At 47.3% G+C, this 15004-nt stretch overlaps 2 protein-coding genes across 7 annotated transcripts in view; both read right to left on the bottom strand.

The window, feature by feature from the left end:
• ambra1b (autophagy/beclin-1 regulator 1b) overlaps positions 1–1773 on the bottom strand; it is a 32408-nt gene extending 30635 nt beyond the window's left edge. For 4 of the 6 annotated variants that reach the window (XR_014875421.1, XM_085168849.1, XM_085168853.1 and 1 more), the window contains exon 1: positions 1325–1608. The gene's annotated coding sequence lies outside the window, so the exon portion shown is untranslated. The other 2 variants (XM_085168850.1, XM_085168852.1) reach the window with 2 other exon arrangements.
• Positions 1774–1869: 96 nt separating this feature from the next.
• Positions 1870–15004, bottom strand: part of nox5 (NADPH oxidase, EF-hand calcium binding domain 5) — a 15538-nt gene continuing 2403 nt past the window's right edge. The window contains exons 2-17 of the mRNA XM_085168876.1: positions 14646–14788; positions 14416–14566; positions 13984–14194; positions 10394–10631; positions 9278–9431; positions 9023–9195; positions 8766–8948; positions 8553–8685; positions 8199–8341; positions 7943–8119; positions 7563–7607; positions 6432–6556; positions 5950–6034; positions 5769–5868; positions 3321–3487; positions 1870–2721 (exon numbers count right to left, since the gene is read on the bottom strand). Of these exons, the coding sequence (XP_085025002.1) occupies positions 2590–2721; positions 3321–3487; positions 5769–5868; positions 5950–6034; positions 6432–6556; positions 7563–7607; positions 7943–8119; positions 8199–8341; positions 8553–8685; positions 8766–8948; positions 9023–9195; positions 9278–9431; positions 10394–10631; positions 13984–14194; positions 14416–14566; positions 14646–14765 (2337 nt within the window). The 5' untranslated portion in view covers positions 14766–14788 and the 3' untranslated portion in view covers positions 1870–2589. The remainder of the gene's footprint in view (positions 2722–3320; positions 3488–5768; positions 5869–5949; positions 6035–6431; positions 6557–7562; positions 7608–7942; positions 8120–8198; positions 8342–8552; positions 8686–8765; positions 8949–9022; positions 9196–9277; positions 9432–10393; positions 10632–13983; positions 14195–14415; positions 14567–14645; positions 14789–15004) is intronic.

Here is a 15004-nt window from a genome sequence, read left to right as displayed (position 1 = left end):
CACCTTCAACACATCTGTCTCTCCGAGCGCACACCTCACCACTGCCTGTCCTCATACGTGCCCCGCACCGCCCTCAGGTGCGTCCTCATGCAGCACCACAGTGACCTTCTCTAAACTTTCCATCAACACTCAAAGCAAACTTCGTCTGTGGAGCATGAAGCTGCTGCTCACTGATCATCAGCTCTCTTCTTGCCCAGCTTCAACATCTCTGTCTCACATCTTCATCCCTCTGCAGTTACTACAGCTCAGCCTGTTCTTCAGGACCAGCACACAGTATGTTAAACAGCCTGCCCTCTCTCCTGGATATCTCCACACCTGCACAGGTATGTCATTAAGATCAACCTTTCCCCTCCTCCTCAACTAGTCCTCTGCACTTCCTGGTTCACTAACTAGCTTTCATCCATTCCAAGTACCACTTCCATCGTTGCTGTACAGTCTTTTCAGTCATTAGTAGTCTGCATCTCTGTCCTTAATTACTCCAACCTGCTGCGCATCCTTTCCATCTCCATCCTCTGTGCCCAGCCTCTCATACAGCTCACTGTAAGTCTTTCCCAGCCTCCCACTACCCTCGTCTTTTTATGTACCAGCCACTTGATCTAAATATTATCCTGTTACAGATACTGTTGGCGCAGTAGTTATCACAGTATTTGTACTCTGAGACACACAACACTTCACAGTTTCAGTTCTGAGGGAGTCTGTCTCCGTGTGTCACTGTGCTCCTCTCATGAAGAGTAACTGCAGACTGATACCAGCTGTGCTCAGTCTCTACAAACATCTGCTTTGGAACAAACAGCTGTTTTTGTTTTTTACATGAGCTTAGTCAGTTTGTTTCGTCTGTACAGGGTCTGGAGACCCACGGACCCGGTGATTTAACGTCATCACTTTGCAATTTGCCAGGTGAGGCTGTTCTGGTTCCTCAGGTGACCCTAACCCAGAGCTGAGGCGCGTGAACCTGAAATAAAGAGGTTCGGAGGCAGAAACGTCATCAGCGTGAACACACCTGTCACAGTCCGAGTCAAATGATAAAAATACAGAAATGTTTCAGCTTCACACAGCTGGCTGTGAGCCCGAGGGCCTCCAGCCGGCACAAAGCCTCACACCCCCGCTCTGCTCACGGAACCAGAGCCGCGGTGACGCGAGCAGAACCTAAGAGTGGACCTCAGCTGATCGGAACCGTCCGAGGAGCCCCTCAGCGCCTACATGTAGCTCCCAGGCAGCGTCGTGCCGAACCGAGCCCACAGATCCAACACTTTAACCCGCCCGGAGTCCATTCAGAGAGCGAACAGGGCGTGAATGAGAGGCTGCTGCTGTGAGCCGGGCCTACCTTCCTTTATGGATCCATTGCGGCGCTAAGAGCTACTGAACAGCTAGCTCTGCTAGCTCGGCCAAAACGGAGACCGTGACCAACGAGCGCCGGTACGCTAAGATCCTCCGCTTTATCCCGATCTTCTACCGAGCACCGACCGCTGGCCTCAACGGGCAGCGCTCGTATTACAAGACGGGGGCGAACAGAGAAGCTTTTCTAAGGCATTGGTCCGATTTTAAAGAGGCTGCCCGACGTCAAACTGCTACTGCGTAACCTGCTAGCTGCTCGCTAGCCACATACTCAGACCTACCAACAGAGCCCAGATACAAAATCGTCGATCACGAAAGAGTCTGCTCACCTGCGCCAGGGGTTTAATGGCGCTGCCCGGAAATGAAGCCAGCAAAGAAACTGTTTTTAAGAAAGGCGGTTTCACGCTTTATTGTGAGGGTAATTCAAGCACTGGAGTCCCATCATTTATTGTTGGGCAGCAGGAAGTAGCTCTGACATCGATTAGAAAGCCTGGAAACAGTTGCTTTTATTAAAGAGATCAGAAATGTTTATTTATTTGTTTTTATTTGGACAGTTCATACACATAAACATCATTAACACGATAACCTGCCACAGATGGATCAGACACAGTAATTATTAAAATCGAAAATAAGGAAAATAACAAAGAAGATTAGATTTTATTATTAAATAAAGATGTACCATACACAAGTATTTTTGTGAAAAAGTCCAAATTTAGGTTTAGTATCCTAACATTTCAAATTGATAAGTCAAACTTTTCATAAAAATTACTCAGAGAAAAGTTTTTAAAAATAGCTTTTTTTTGTTAACTTTGTTTACTCGTGGATGGCACTTTCTTTTTCCAGTAGTAGAAACAAGCTTCCATACAAACCCATAAGGTCCATAAACATTACTGGGACATTTCTCTAACCTGTGCAGGGAAAAGTCTCACTGAGAGACCAGGTCTCTTTTTTTTCCAAGAGGGCAGCAGAAGTTACAACAAATACAAATACAACACAAATTGTCTTTATTCCACATTGAAAGGAAGTTCCCAGGGCCAGTTTCAGATAAAGAAGGATTATTTTGAGCTGTAAATCATGCGAAGCTGCTCTCACAATAGGTCACTTTCAACCAAGCCCCATACTCTGTACGTCACAGCCCCAAAAAGGAGGCAGGTCCAACAAAATGTGAACACATAAAATGATTAATGTCTCCACAACATCAGCGATACACACACACACACAGCTGCAGGTGTGTGCTGACGGCCCGTGACCTCCTCAGAAGTTCTCCTTGTAGAAGTTGAAGCCGAAGTGTTCACACTGAGCTTTGATGACTTTGGCCAGAGCGGGAGCGCCGCAGTAAAACACATGTACCTTCCCTTTGTTCTCCTCAGACACCTTCTGAAACACCTGAAACACACAGAGTATTTTATTAGGAGCTGATACTGCAAAACACACCGACGCTCCTCGATTGATAAAACTAAACCGCTATTGGAGATCCATCATGTCTCGGTCTCCCCTCTGCTTCAATAAAATAAACTCCAGAAGAAGTAGTTTCCTTTAGGAACTAACATCCAGGACCTTAAATGTTTTAAATGGCCATCCATGGCAGCCTGAAACCTCAGAGATAGCAAACATCAAATGATGCTTCAAAAATTAAAGACTCCTTCATTGCTAAATTTTTCAGTCTTTTAATTTTAAGGAGAACTTTCCGAATTTGTGATGAACTCATGTGTGGTGACTCTGGTGCGAATGTCCCCCCGAGAAGCAGATGTCCATGGACGCTGTTTCCTGTTTGTAGCCTTTATTTAAAGCCAAAACATTTTCGCCGTGTTGAGCCAGTCTGATTTAGCCCAACGTTACTTTATCAGGTCCAGGATCTCATGTCACCCAAAGAGGACACTCTACCAAAACCTTCCAAAACTATTCAGGAAGGGTCCCAAACTCTCCTTGAAAAATACCAATAACAGAAAAGAAGAAGACCAAGTTAAACCAACGCAACGCCTCACCTTCCCCCACTCGGGTCGGCCCGGTTGGGTTCTGGTCCTCAGTCCAGTGATCGAGTCTCTCTTCTCCTTCTTGGCCAGAAGGTCGAGCGCCATCTGCAGGCCAATGGCCTTCATGTCGTTCTTGCTGAGCGCCGACGTCATGTACATGTGCATCTCCAGGAAGCGTCCTAACAAACATCAGCTTTGTGTTAACGAGCGCACAGCTTGTCCCAATCTGCTGCTTTGTGTCTCTAATGACATCATCATTTCCAAAATGAACTCGTTTTATTTCTTAAGACCTGAAACCAGTGACTGAGACCATAAACTCATCAGGAAAGTGTTTACTGAGCTCAGAGATGAAGACTTCCCTCACAGACGTCTGTATGATCAATATTCACAGGAGATATTGGACTTCCGGTCGAGTGAACGTTGGCGTGCTTGGCTGCCGCTGCTCACCGGTTATTATTATTACTATTTTTATTATAATTTTTTTTCAGTTGCTGACGACAATTTGGACCAAGTATCTAAGGCGCAACCCTGTTTTGACTTGTTTTCGCACTATCTGCGGGCTTCTATTGCGTGCGCTGCAGCTGTCAGCTGGTTGTTCGGTCCCTCCGTCTGTGTTCAGTGCTCGGCCCTGATTAAGATGTGGATCCACAGGGTGTTGGTGTGGCTCGTGCTCACCTGGGTTTTTATCCATCATTCATCACCCGGCGACAGCTCTTCTCCAGTACTCTGCTACGGATCTTTTGCTCTGTTTTTGCCTGGCTGTCTCTCCACCTGTGGCTCTAAACTTCTACCCGGACATCGCCTTCCAGCCCCGCCGCAGGTATATCCACCGAGGGCTTCGCCGGAAGTTCAACATCAGTGACACTAACTCAATATTTTCCATCTGGTCAAAAACTCGTCGTCCTCCCTGCAAGACTGACCGGGCTGTTGACCACAGTGTGCTGGCCCACCGGGCTAGATCAACTAAGCCTACTGTCCAGCATGGCAACTCCAGCATCAACTTCGGTCTATTAAACATCCGCTCTCTCACTGGTAAAGGACATCTCGTACATGATCTCCTCTGTGATCGTAAGTTGGACTTTCTTTGCTTGACTGAAACATGGCAACAGCCCAATGACTTTGTTTCTCTCAATGACTGCACTCCTAGGCGAGAAAGTAGCTGTGTAAACATCAAATATCTGCTCGGTTTATCAAGATATCGCATATTTGCAAAAGTGCTTCGACGTTTTCGGAGACGTCTGCTACCCACCAGCTCGATAGCTCGCCGGGAGCTCGAGGGTCACTGAAGCCGCCGAGAACGGCACAACTCCCGGCACATCATTTTCAGATCACCGCGGACTTTCGCTACTCAGGTTAAACGTGATATATAAGTCACTTAGACAAGTGAATGTTATTGTTGGGCTTTTTTCAGTGTTTTGTTTGTTCGTGAGTAAATCGGTTTGGCTGAGATTAAAGTTATTAGATTAGATAAAACTTTATTAATCCTCCTTGGTTTGTACACAGCTGACTAAACGTCAAACAGAAAACTGATTAAACAGAAGTGTGAGACGGTTGAGAGTTTACGCCAGTGTTATATTTTAGACAGCAAGGAGCAGACGGCCGAGTTTATTAAACTCCACCGAGACAGCGGTGACGCAGATCTGAAGGCTAGACCGTCACATTTAGACACATTTAGCACACGTAGACCGCGAAGGCCGGGTCCTCAGGAGGATGCAGCCCATGAATTTGGACACGACTGAAGTCTACACCGCCACAGCCTTAAAATTCAGGGAAATGAAGGACGCATTTGAGGGCCGCATTTCGAGCAGCCTTCGAATTGGGACAGCCTTCGTCGCGTCGTTGTGACGTAATCAGCCTTAAAATGCGGCCTTTAAGGCTGCAGACCCTGAACTGGGACACAGCCCCTGTCTCTGCCCCTCCCTCCCATTCATTTGAATACACTGCACTACAGCTCCCTGGATCTACCCCCACCATCATATGTACTGTTTATCGGCCACCTAAGCCAAACAAGGAGTTTTTAAATGAACTTCACTCATTTCTCTGTACTTTCTCCAAATCTGATCATTGTTGATGATTCAATATTCATATGGACAATAATAAAATCCCCTTTTCCAGAGATTTTACCTCCTGCCTGGAAAGTTTTGGGCTTCTACAGTACATAACATTTCCTACCCATTCCAAAGGTCATATCCTGGATTTGGTCTGTTGTTCTGGCATTACCCCCACCCATTATAAAGCCACATTGTTTCCCCAGTCTGATCATATGTTTATTTCTTTTGATGCAAACATAAGCGCTTCCAAAACCTGTATCTCTCGTAATACTCTAACTGAGCCGCACTGAAAGCTGCAGACCTGCAGACATCCTTCACCCTCACTTTGTTCAGATCCCCGATCCTCCCTCTGCATCACTTCTTTTCCATCAGTCCTCTTTCCCTCTCTAATTTGAAGCATCTCTCTCACCTTCCGGCTCCTCGTCGGCCTGGTCCATCTCCAGTTTGGTGAGCAAACTGACAAACCACTCGAAGGACTTCTGGTCTCTGTTGATCCAGATGAAGTCAACCTGCAGGGGGAAGAACATCCTGGTGTCCACGTGTGCTTCATTGCAGTACAGTGAGCTGCTGTTGGGATGCACTTTTCTTACTTTGCGCAGCTTCATCTCGCTGTCTTTGATGTTCTCGCACCACGAGTATTTACAGCTGGGACAGTTCTGCTTCCTCATGCGGTACCTGAGCCACAGAAACACCTGGAGTCAGTTTTATATTCATGATTTTACTCGCTGTAAAAACAAACGGTGGAGAGGGAGACTGAACACGAGAGACTTAATTATAACTCGTCGAACCTTCTGAGTCCTAAAAGTAAAAAAAATGAACAATTAAACAAAATGAAATTAAAATATTTGCTTTTGTTTTATTTATTGTTGAAAATGATCCAGTATCACATGAGTCTAATTTTCTGGCAAAGCTGAACATCAGTGGAGCCGCAGCTTATTCTCATTGATCCTGAATAAACGTCCAGCATGTCGACAGATTACAGCTGATTATAAACCTGCACTTTACACATGACTTGAACAGCTGGGCTGATGGAGGGGCTGAGGGGTGGAGCACAGGTCTGTGGGCATCTTACCGGTACATGATGCTTTGCAGGATGGAGGCGAAGGGTGTGATGCCGATTCCTGCCCCGATCAGAACGGCGTGTTCGGAGGCAAAGATCTGCCGTGTCGGAGTCCCGTACGGCCCGTCTACGTAACACTGTCACATGGCAGACATTCAACAAGAAGCTGCGTCTGAAACGAGTGATTCCTGACAAACTACGCCTGCGTCAGCTGAAGGTTAACAGATTCACCGAGTGTCAGAGGTGTTCCTCAGGGTTCTACTCTCGGTCCTGTGTAGTTTCGGCTAAAGCTGAAACAGCACAATGACTCTGACCAATGTTCGCTCTCTTTGAGCTCTATGTTCCAGCAGAGTCAGTTTTTACACAAACTCAAAGAAACACAGATGATAGAAACAGTGCTGAGAACGAAGCAAAGGCAATGTGATGGATCTGCCAGGTCTCACTGCAAAAACATGGAAAAATCCTTTTTGTCTACATATAGTAAGTAAAATGTATTTATATATTTATATAGCACATTTCACAGATAACAATCACAAAGTGCTTCACAAAAAAATCCACCACAAAAGAAATACAAAGAAATACAAACAAAAACGTTGCAAAATCAAAGCTGTCAGTGTAAACCAGGGGTGGGCAATCTCAGTCCACGAGGGGTGTCTCTGCAGCTTTTAGATCTCACCTTGGGTCAATCACATGATTAGCTCATTACCAGGCCTCTGGAGAACTTCAGGACATGTTGAGGAGCTAATTTAGCCATTTAAACCAGCTGTGTTGGTTCGAGGACACCTGCAGGGACGCCGGCCCTCGGGGACTAGATTGCCCACCCCTGGTGTAAACCCAAACCAAGTTTTTCACACATAAACCGAAGAATCTGAATCTGAACATATGAATCTCTTGCTGCCCTAAAAGGAGCCGAAACTGCCTGAACTACCAACTGTCAGGGAGTTTAAGCCCATTTTGATAACATGTTCCTCCACCCAACCTCCAAATTTTGGGCTTTTTAGACTTTCAGGGGAAAACTGATACTGTGTGCAAAGGCTGATAAGATAATGACAATAATTGCTCGTTCAACACTGCCGCAGAGCTCTCCTCACTGTAACTTATACACAATCATATAAAAACTGACTCATGCTCTGAGCTCCTCACCTTGATGTTGCAGAATCTGTGGTTCTCAGTCAGCTGGGCAGAAATCTGCAAACCAGAAACACATGAACTAAAACTCTTCTGTCAGTAAACCAAACACACACTGAAGGAGTCGTCAGATTTCTGTAAGTTTACTGGTTCAAATATATTTCAGTAGGGAGGGGGGCAAAGTGGCTTGCAGATGCAGGTGTTATTTAACTGCATGTTTTCTGGAACTGATAAAAGAGATTTCCAACAATATGATCGAGGATATTTGTATTTATGTTGCTGATTTATTGAAGCGTGTAGATAAACTCCACATGTGTGGCCCTTCATAGCGATCGTTACGACGCAGGGTTGAACGTCTCAGACTTATGATGTGGTTCGTTCTTCTCAGTGCTGACCTCTCCTCGCTCTGCTGATCCCAGACCGTCTGGAAAAGGTTGCACGAGTCCCTGAGCTCCGGACTCGGAGGCCTCGCCCGACGGCGAGCCGCTCTGTCGGTACATCGTCAGCTCGATGGCGCCGTCCTCATTAGACGCCACGGCTCCGTTACCGTCAGCAGAGCTGAACAGGTCATCCTACAGGAAACCACATTGGAGATGTCACGCACAGGAAGCAGGCGGAGACGCAGCGAGCGCAGGTGTGTCAGAGTCTAACCTGAGCTCTCGGCAGCTGCCGGCGCTTCCGCAGGCTGGTGGCGAGTCTGTTGGGACCCGGAGCCTCGCTGTCCAGCTCTCTGAAGTACTCATACAGCCGGGTGGTCCACTGGCCCATTGAGCGGATGTGCAGCCACAGAGTATCTGCAGAACCAGACACAGAACTTACACCAGTTTCATTAGACGGTTAAAAACCTACAGAGAAACGAAAAGGAGACCAAAGCTTTTACCTGAAATCTCATCAGAGGATCAATAAACACAAACCAACGTTCTCAGCTGAAGGTTCTGCCATCCACAGTTACACCTGCTGGAGTCTCTCAGCTCATTGTCTCAGTGTTGAGAGTGTGAGGTGTACCTGACTGCTCGGGAGCGCTGCTGATGGTGAACGGGTGCCACTCATATTTGGCGATCACTGGGATGTTGATGAAGACATAATCTCCAGGTTTGAACTGGAAGAACTGGGGACGCTTGATCACCAGATGAGTCACCTGACAGACAAAAAACGCCATCAGACATCGGTGGACCTCAGGCTCCGATCGGGGCGCCGGGCTCGCTTTGTGTTCGGCACCTTGGAAGGCAGCAGGTTGACCTCCACGATGTAGAGGCCGCCCATATGGGACACGGCGATCCCCACGATCTTCTCCAGCACGAACACCAGACCTGGAACCACGAACCACTTCCAGAAGTTTGCACAGTGAATGATCAGCAGGATCCAAACCCACACGTAGGACAGGTGAGACCAGTAAAAGACCTGCGGAGGAAACGGCGGTCAGCACCTCGCGGCAGGAAGCAGACCACGCACGCAGAGAAAACCGTGTCTGTTACCTCGAAGTGTCCGCTGCGGCGCACGAACGTGCTGGAGCAGAGCACCATGAGGCAGATCAGCACCTGCAGGACGACTCCGGTCAGCGAGGCTGTCCCCTTCACCCAGCCAATCCCAGGGCGGGTGGTCAGCAGGTACTCCCACAGGCTGTACTCGCCGCTCGCCGTCATCTGGACTGAGACACACAGCACCGGGACGCCAGTCTACACCTGTTTACACCTGTATACACCTGTGTGCTTGTGGGTGTGTGCTTATACCGAAGTTAAAGGCGTGTGCGGCGGTGTGCACCAGCGTGAATCCGAGGATGGCGTAGCCCACAATCTGGTGCAGCAGGATGTTCTGATCCAGAGGAAACACCCTCACCACCCACGTGGCCCTGAGCCAGGTCAAACAGCGCCGCAGCATCAGCACCTGGAAACAAAGACGCCACCACAACACGCGTGTGCTAAGATTTCAGCTGGACTTATGCTCATACTGTCATGTGACACCACACACGATGATGCAGCGGGTCCAGGCTCAGTGATGCAGCTTGCTGATCTGACTCCTGGTGTTTTCTCTTTCCTGGCTTTATCTGAGTTTGCAGGCAGCTCTGATTTGAATCAGCACATGTGTGTTTTGTTTTCAGCTGCACTGTTTTGCACTTAAAGATAAATAGAGAAGGAAACGTGGCAGCAGCTGGTCTGTGCTGCCCTCTGCTGGACACTAACACACAGCACAGCCCCCTCTCGGCTGATTCCTTTGTGTGAAAGTACTCAGCTGTGGTGCAATGATTATTGCCTCACAGGTTTAGCTGGTGGCTTCATTCTGCTGGGTGATCACGAGTTTAATGACTGTGATAAATACTGTGGTTGGTGCAGACAGCACCCACATAAACAGGAGCAGCTGCACGTTTGTTACTTTATTGCTTTTGTTGCTTTTTTGTGTAGACAGAAAACATCAGTCAGTAAAATTACTGTTTTATATCCACAATCAGTTTAGTTCTCTGATACAGCTCTGATGGGTTTAGGTATGATCTGCTGTGAGTAGTGCATCAAATTTAAAAACCTTTTCATGAGTGTTATGTGTAGAAATGTGGCGCCATGTGGTGCTGGCATTAGAACTGGTTTCACTGCCTCCAACTGGTCCAGACTGGACGTGATGGTGGCTATGTCAGGGGTTAATGCAGCAAAGACGGCCTTTTAGATGTTCCACTTATGCAGCTCACATCTCATGTCCACCATAGTGTGGATGGAACATGATGCTAATGGAAATGCTGGCTGAAGCCGAAAAGGCACTGTGGGAGAACCGGCTCTCCACCGGAAGCCACTTCTTGCACCGGCACCACGATGGAGGGAAAGAGGCACAGACAGGTACGGATGCAGTTTGTGTCATACCATGACGAAGGTGCAGTTAAAGTTGAGGCACTGGCCGCAGCCTTTGGCCACCATGAACCAAGGCCCGCCGTAGCTGTGGCGCAACATGGCGACGATGAACAGCAGCAGGTTAAGGAGGGAGTACACAGCCAGGAACAGCAGCTTCCGGCTGTTGTTCTGCCAGTAGGCCCGGGTCAGGTAGCGAGGGGTCTGACGCTTCTTCTGGTCCAGATCAGGAGGCTTCAGCCAATTAGCAGCGCTGAAGATGAAAAACAGAACAGGTGTATAAACAGGTCTGCAGGTTTACAGGTGTATTAGCAGGTCTGCAGGTTTACAGGTGTGTAAGCAGGTCTGCAGGTTTACAGGTGTATAAACAGGTCTGCAGGTTTACAGGTGTATAAACAGGTCTGCAGGTTTACAGGTGTATTAGCAGGTCTGCAGGTTTACAGGTGTATTAGCAGGTCTGCAGGTTTACAGGTGTATAAACAGGTCTGCAGGTTTACAGGTGTATTAGCAGGTCTGCAGGTTTACAGGTGTATAAACAGGTCTGCAGGTTTACAGGTGTATAAGCAGGTCTGCAGGTTTACAGGTGTATAAGCAGGTCTGCAGGTTTACAGGTGTATAAACAGGTCTGCACGTTTACAGGTATATTAGCAGATCTGCAGGTTTACAGGTGTATTAGCAGATCTGCAGGTTTACAGGTGTATTAGCAGGTCTGCAGGTTTACAGGTGTATAAGCAGGTCTGCAGGTTTACAGGTGTATTAGCAGGTCTGCAGGTTTACAGGTGTATTAGCAGGTCTGCAGGTTTACAGGTGTATAAGCAGGTCTGCAGGTTTACAGGTGTATAAGCAGGTCTGCAGGTTTACAGGTGTATTAGCAGGTCTGCAGGTTTACAGGTGTATTAGCAGGTCTGCAGGTTTACAGGTGTATAAACAGGTCTGCAGGTTTACAGGTGTATTAGCAGGTCTGCAGGTTTACAGGTGTATTAGCAGGTTTGCAGGTTTACAGGTGTATAAACAGGTCTGCAGGTTTACAGGTGTATAAACAGGTCTGCAGGTTTAGAGGTGTATAAGCAGGTCTGCAGGTTTACAGGTGTATTAGCAGGTCTGCAGGTTTACAGGTGTATTAGCAGGTCTGCAGGTTTACAGGTGTATAAACAGGTCTGCAGGTTTACAGGTGTATTAGCAGGTTTGCAGGTTTACAGGTGTATAAACAGGTCTGCAGGTTTACAGGTGTATTAGCAGGTCTGCAGGTTTACAGGTGTATAAGCAGGTCTGCAGGTTTACAGGTGTATTAGCAGGTCTGCAGGTTTACAGGTGTATTAGCAGGTCTGCAGGTTTACAGGTGTATTAGCAGGTCTGCAGGTTTACAGGTGTATAAGCAGGTCTGCAGGTTTACAGGTGTATTAGCAGGTCTGCAGGTTTACAGGTGTATAAACAGGTCTGCAGGTTTACAGGTGTATAAGCAGGTCTGCAGGTTTACAGGTGTATAAGCAGGTCTGCAGGTTTACAGGTGTATAAACAGGTCTGCAGGTTTACAGGTGTATAAGCAGGTCTGCAGGTTTACAGGTGTATAAACAGGTCTGCAGGTTTACAGGTGTATAAGCAGGTCTGCAGGTTTACAGGTGTATTAGCAGGTCTGCAGGTTTACAGGTGTATTAGCAGGTCTGCAGGTTTACAGGTGTATTAGCAGGTCTGCAGGTTTACAGGTGTATTAGCAGGTCTGCAGGTTTACAGGTGTATAAACAGGTCTGCACGTTTACAGGTGTATAAGCAGGTCTGCAGGTTTACAGGTGTATAAACAGGTCTGCAGGTTTACAGGTGTATAAACAGGTCTGCAGGTTTACAGGTGTATAAGCAGGTCTGCAGGTTTACAGGTGTATTAGCAGATCTGCAGGTTTACAGGTGTATTAGCAGATCTGCAGGTTTACAGGTGTATTAGCAGGTCTGCAGGTTTACAGGTGTATAAGCAGGTCTGCAGGTTTACAGGTGTATTAGCAGGTCTGCAGGTTTACAGGTGTATTAGCAGGTCTGCAGGTTTACAGGTGTATAAGCAGGTCTGCAGGTTTACAGGTGTATAAACAGGTCTGCAGGTTTACAGGTGTATAAGCAGGTCTGCAGGTTTACAGGTGTATTAGCAGGTCTGCAGGTTTACAGGTGTATAAACAGGTCTGCAGGTTTACAGGTGTATTAGCAGGTCTGCAGGTTTACAGGTGTATTAGCAGGTTTGCAGGTTTACAGGTGTATAAACAGGTCTGCAGGTTTACAGGTGTATAAACAGGTCTGCAGGTTTAGAGGTGTATAAGCAGGTCTGCAGGTTTACAGGTGTATTAGCAGGTCTGCAGGTTTACAGGTGTATTAGCAGGTCTGCAGGTTTACAGGTGTATAAACAGGTCTGCAGGTTTACAGGTGTATTAGCAGGTTTGCAGGTTTACAGGTGTATAAACAGGTCTGCAGGTTTACAGGTGTATTAGCAGGTCTGCAGGTTTACAGGTGTATAAACAGGTCTGCAGGTTTACAGGTGTATAAACAGGTCTGCAGGTTTACAGGTGTATTAGCAGGTCTGCAGGTTTACAGGTGTATAAGCAGGTCTGCAGGTTTACAGGTGTATAAACAGGTCTGCAGGTTTACAGGTGTATTAGCAGGTCTGCAGGTTTACAGGTGTATAAGCAGGTCTGCAGGTTTACAGTTGTATAAGCAGGTCTGCAGGTTTACAGGTGTATAAACAGGTCTGCAGGTTTAAAGGTGTATAAGCAGGTCTGCAGGTTTACAGGTGTATAAACAGGTCTGCAGGTTTACAGGTGTATTAGCAGGTCTGCAGGTTTACAGGTGTATAAGCAGGTCTGCAGGTTTACAGGTGTATTAACAGGTCTGCAGGTTTACAGGTGTATAAGCAGGTCTGCAGGTTTACAGGTGTATAAACAGGTCTGCAGGTTTACAGGTGTATAAACAGGTCTGCAGGTTTACAGGTGTATAAACAGGTCTGCAGGTTTACAGGTGTATAAGCAGGTCTGCAGGTTTACAGGTGTATAAACAGGTCTGCAGGTTTACAGGTGTATAAGCAGGTCTGCAGGTTTACAGGTGTATAAACAGGTCTGCAGGTTTACAGGTGTATTAGCAGGTCTGCAGGTTTACAGGTGTATTAGCAGGTCTGCAGGTTTACAGGTGTATAAGCAGGTCTGCAGGTTTACAGGTGTATAAACAGGTCTGCAGGTTTACAGGTGTATAAACAGGTCTGCAGGTTTACAGGTGTATAAACAGGTCTGCAGGTTTACAGGTGTATAAGCAGGTCTGCAGGTTTACAGGTGTATAAACAGGTCTGCAGGTTTACAGGTGTATAAGCAGGTCTGCAGGTTTACAGGTGTATAAACAGGTCTGCAGGTTTACAGGTGTATTAGCAGGTCTGCAGGTTTACAGGTGTATAAGCAGGTCTGCAGGTTTACAGGTGTATTAGCAGGTCTGCAGGTTTACAGGTGTATAAGCAGGTCTGCAGGTTTACAGGTGTATAAACAGGTCTGCAGGTTTACAGGTGTATAAACAGGTCTGCAGGTTTACAGGTGTATTAGCAGGTCTGCAGGTTTACAGGTGTATAAACAGACATCAGTACTGACCTGATGGTGAGGTTCTCCATCACCTCGGGGAACGTCTCCAGTTCAGCTTTGAGCTCCTCAAAGGTGATGGAGCCGCTGTTGTCTTTATCGGCGGACTCAAACAGAGCCAGTGTGAGGTCATCCAGCTTCTCCTCCGGCAGTGAGATGGCGCTCTCACGCAAACATGACTTCAGAACCGTTTTCAGCTCGTCTGGATCTATTGAACCACTGCCTGTTGACAGAAAGCAAAAAGGATTAAGTGAAACTTGCCCCGTCGCCCGGCGGGCTGACGACGATACCCCATCAGCCTTTTACAGAGTTATAAAACTGATAACTGACCTCTACTTGCTTCAGGACGTTATCTCTTATCTACAACTGTTAGACAGACTGAAACATTTGAAAATAACTCTTGTTGTAAATGTTGTAAATGTTGATGCATGAGCGAATGCTGACCGTCCACGTCGTAGACCTGGAACAGGAAGCGGAGCTTGTCGGTCTCGTTGCCGTGGATCAGGAGGTCCAGAGCTTTGAGCAGTTCGTCCAGGCTGATGGAGCCGCTGCCGTCTGAGTCGAACAGTGCGAAGAAACGCTCAGCAAAGAAAGACTGCGAACAATTAGAGGACACGAGTTATTGAGGCCCATCTCAGGTGTTCTTTCTAAACTGCTTGCCCGTCCATTCTCACCTCTTTGACCTTGAGAGCTGTTTTGAACTCCTCCAGGTCAATCTCTTTGTCCTCTCCGGCGATGGTCTCAAACTGTTTGGTCACCCACTCCAGCCAGCGGGCGTCTTCGTCCAGACTCATGGTGACCAGCTTTGCTGCTGCAGCTGGAGGGACAAGCCAGCAAGCATCAAACCTAGCTTTTTGTTTTGATCTGCCTGTAATCCTAATTACTCTTCTTCCATCAGAGCGGATATGTGTTAACAGACCTCTCTGCACTGAATCATATCTGTTATTAATCTCTGTCTCTCTTCCACAGCATGTCTTTATCCTGTCTTCCTTCTCTCACCCCAACCAATCACAGCAGATGGCCCCGCCCCTCC

Source organism: Neolamprologus multifasciatus, chromosome 7 (genome assembly GCF_963576455.1).
Source record: "Neolamprologus multifasciatus chromosome 7, fNeoMul1.2, whole genome shotgun sequence".
In the NCBI taxonomy this organism is placed as follows: domain Eukaryota; kingdom Metazoa; phylum Chordata; class Actinopteri; order Cichliformes; family Cichlidae; genus Neolamprologus; species Neolamprologus multifasciatus.
Note: the sequence above shows the minus strand (reverse complement) of the source record. Positions and strands in the feature narration are given on the sequence as shown.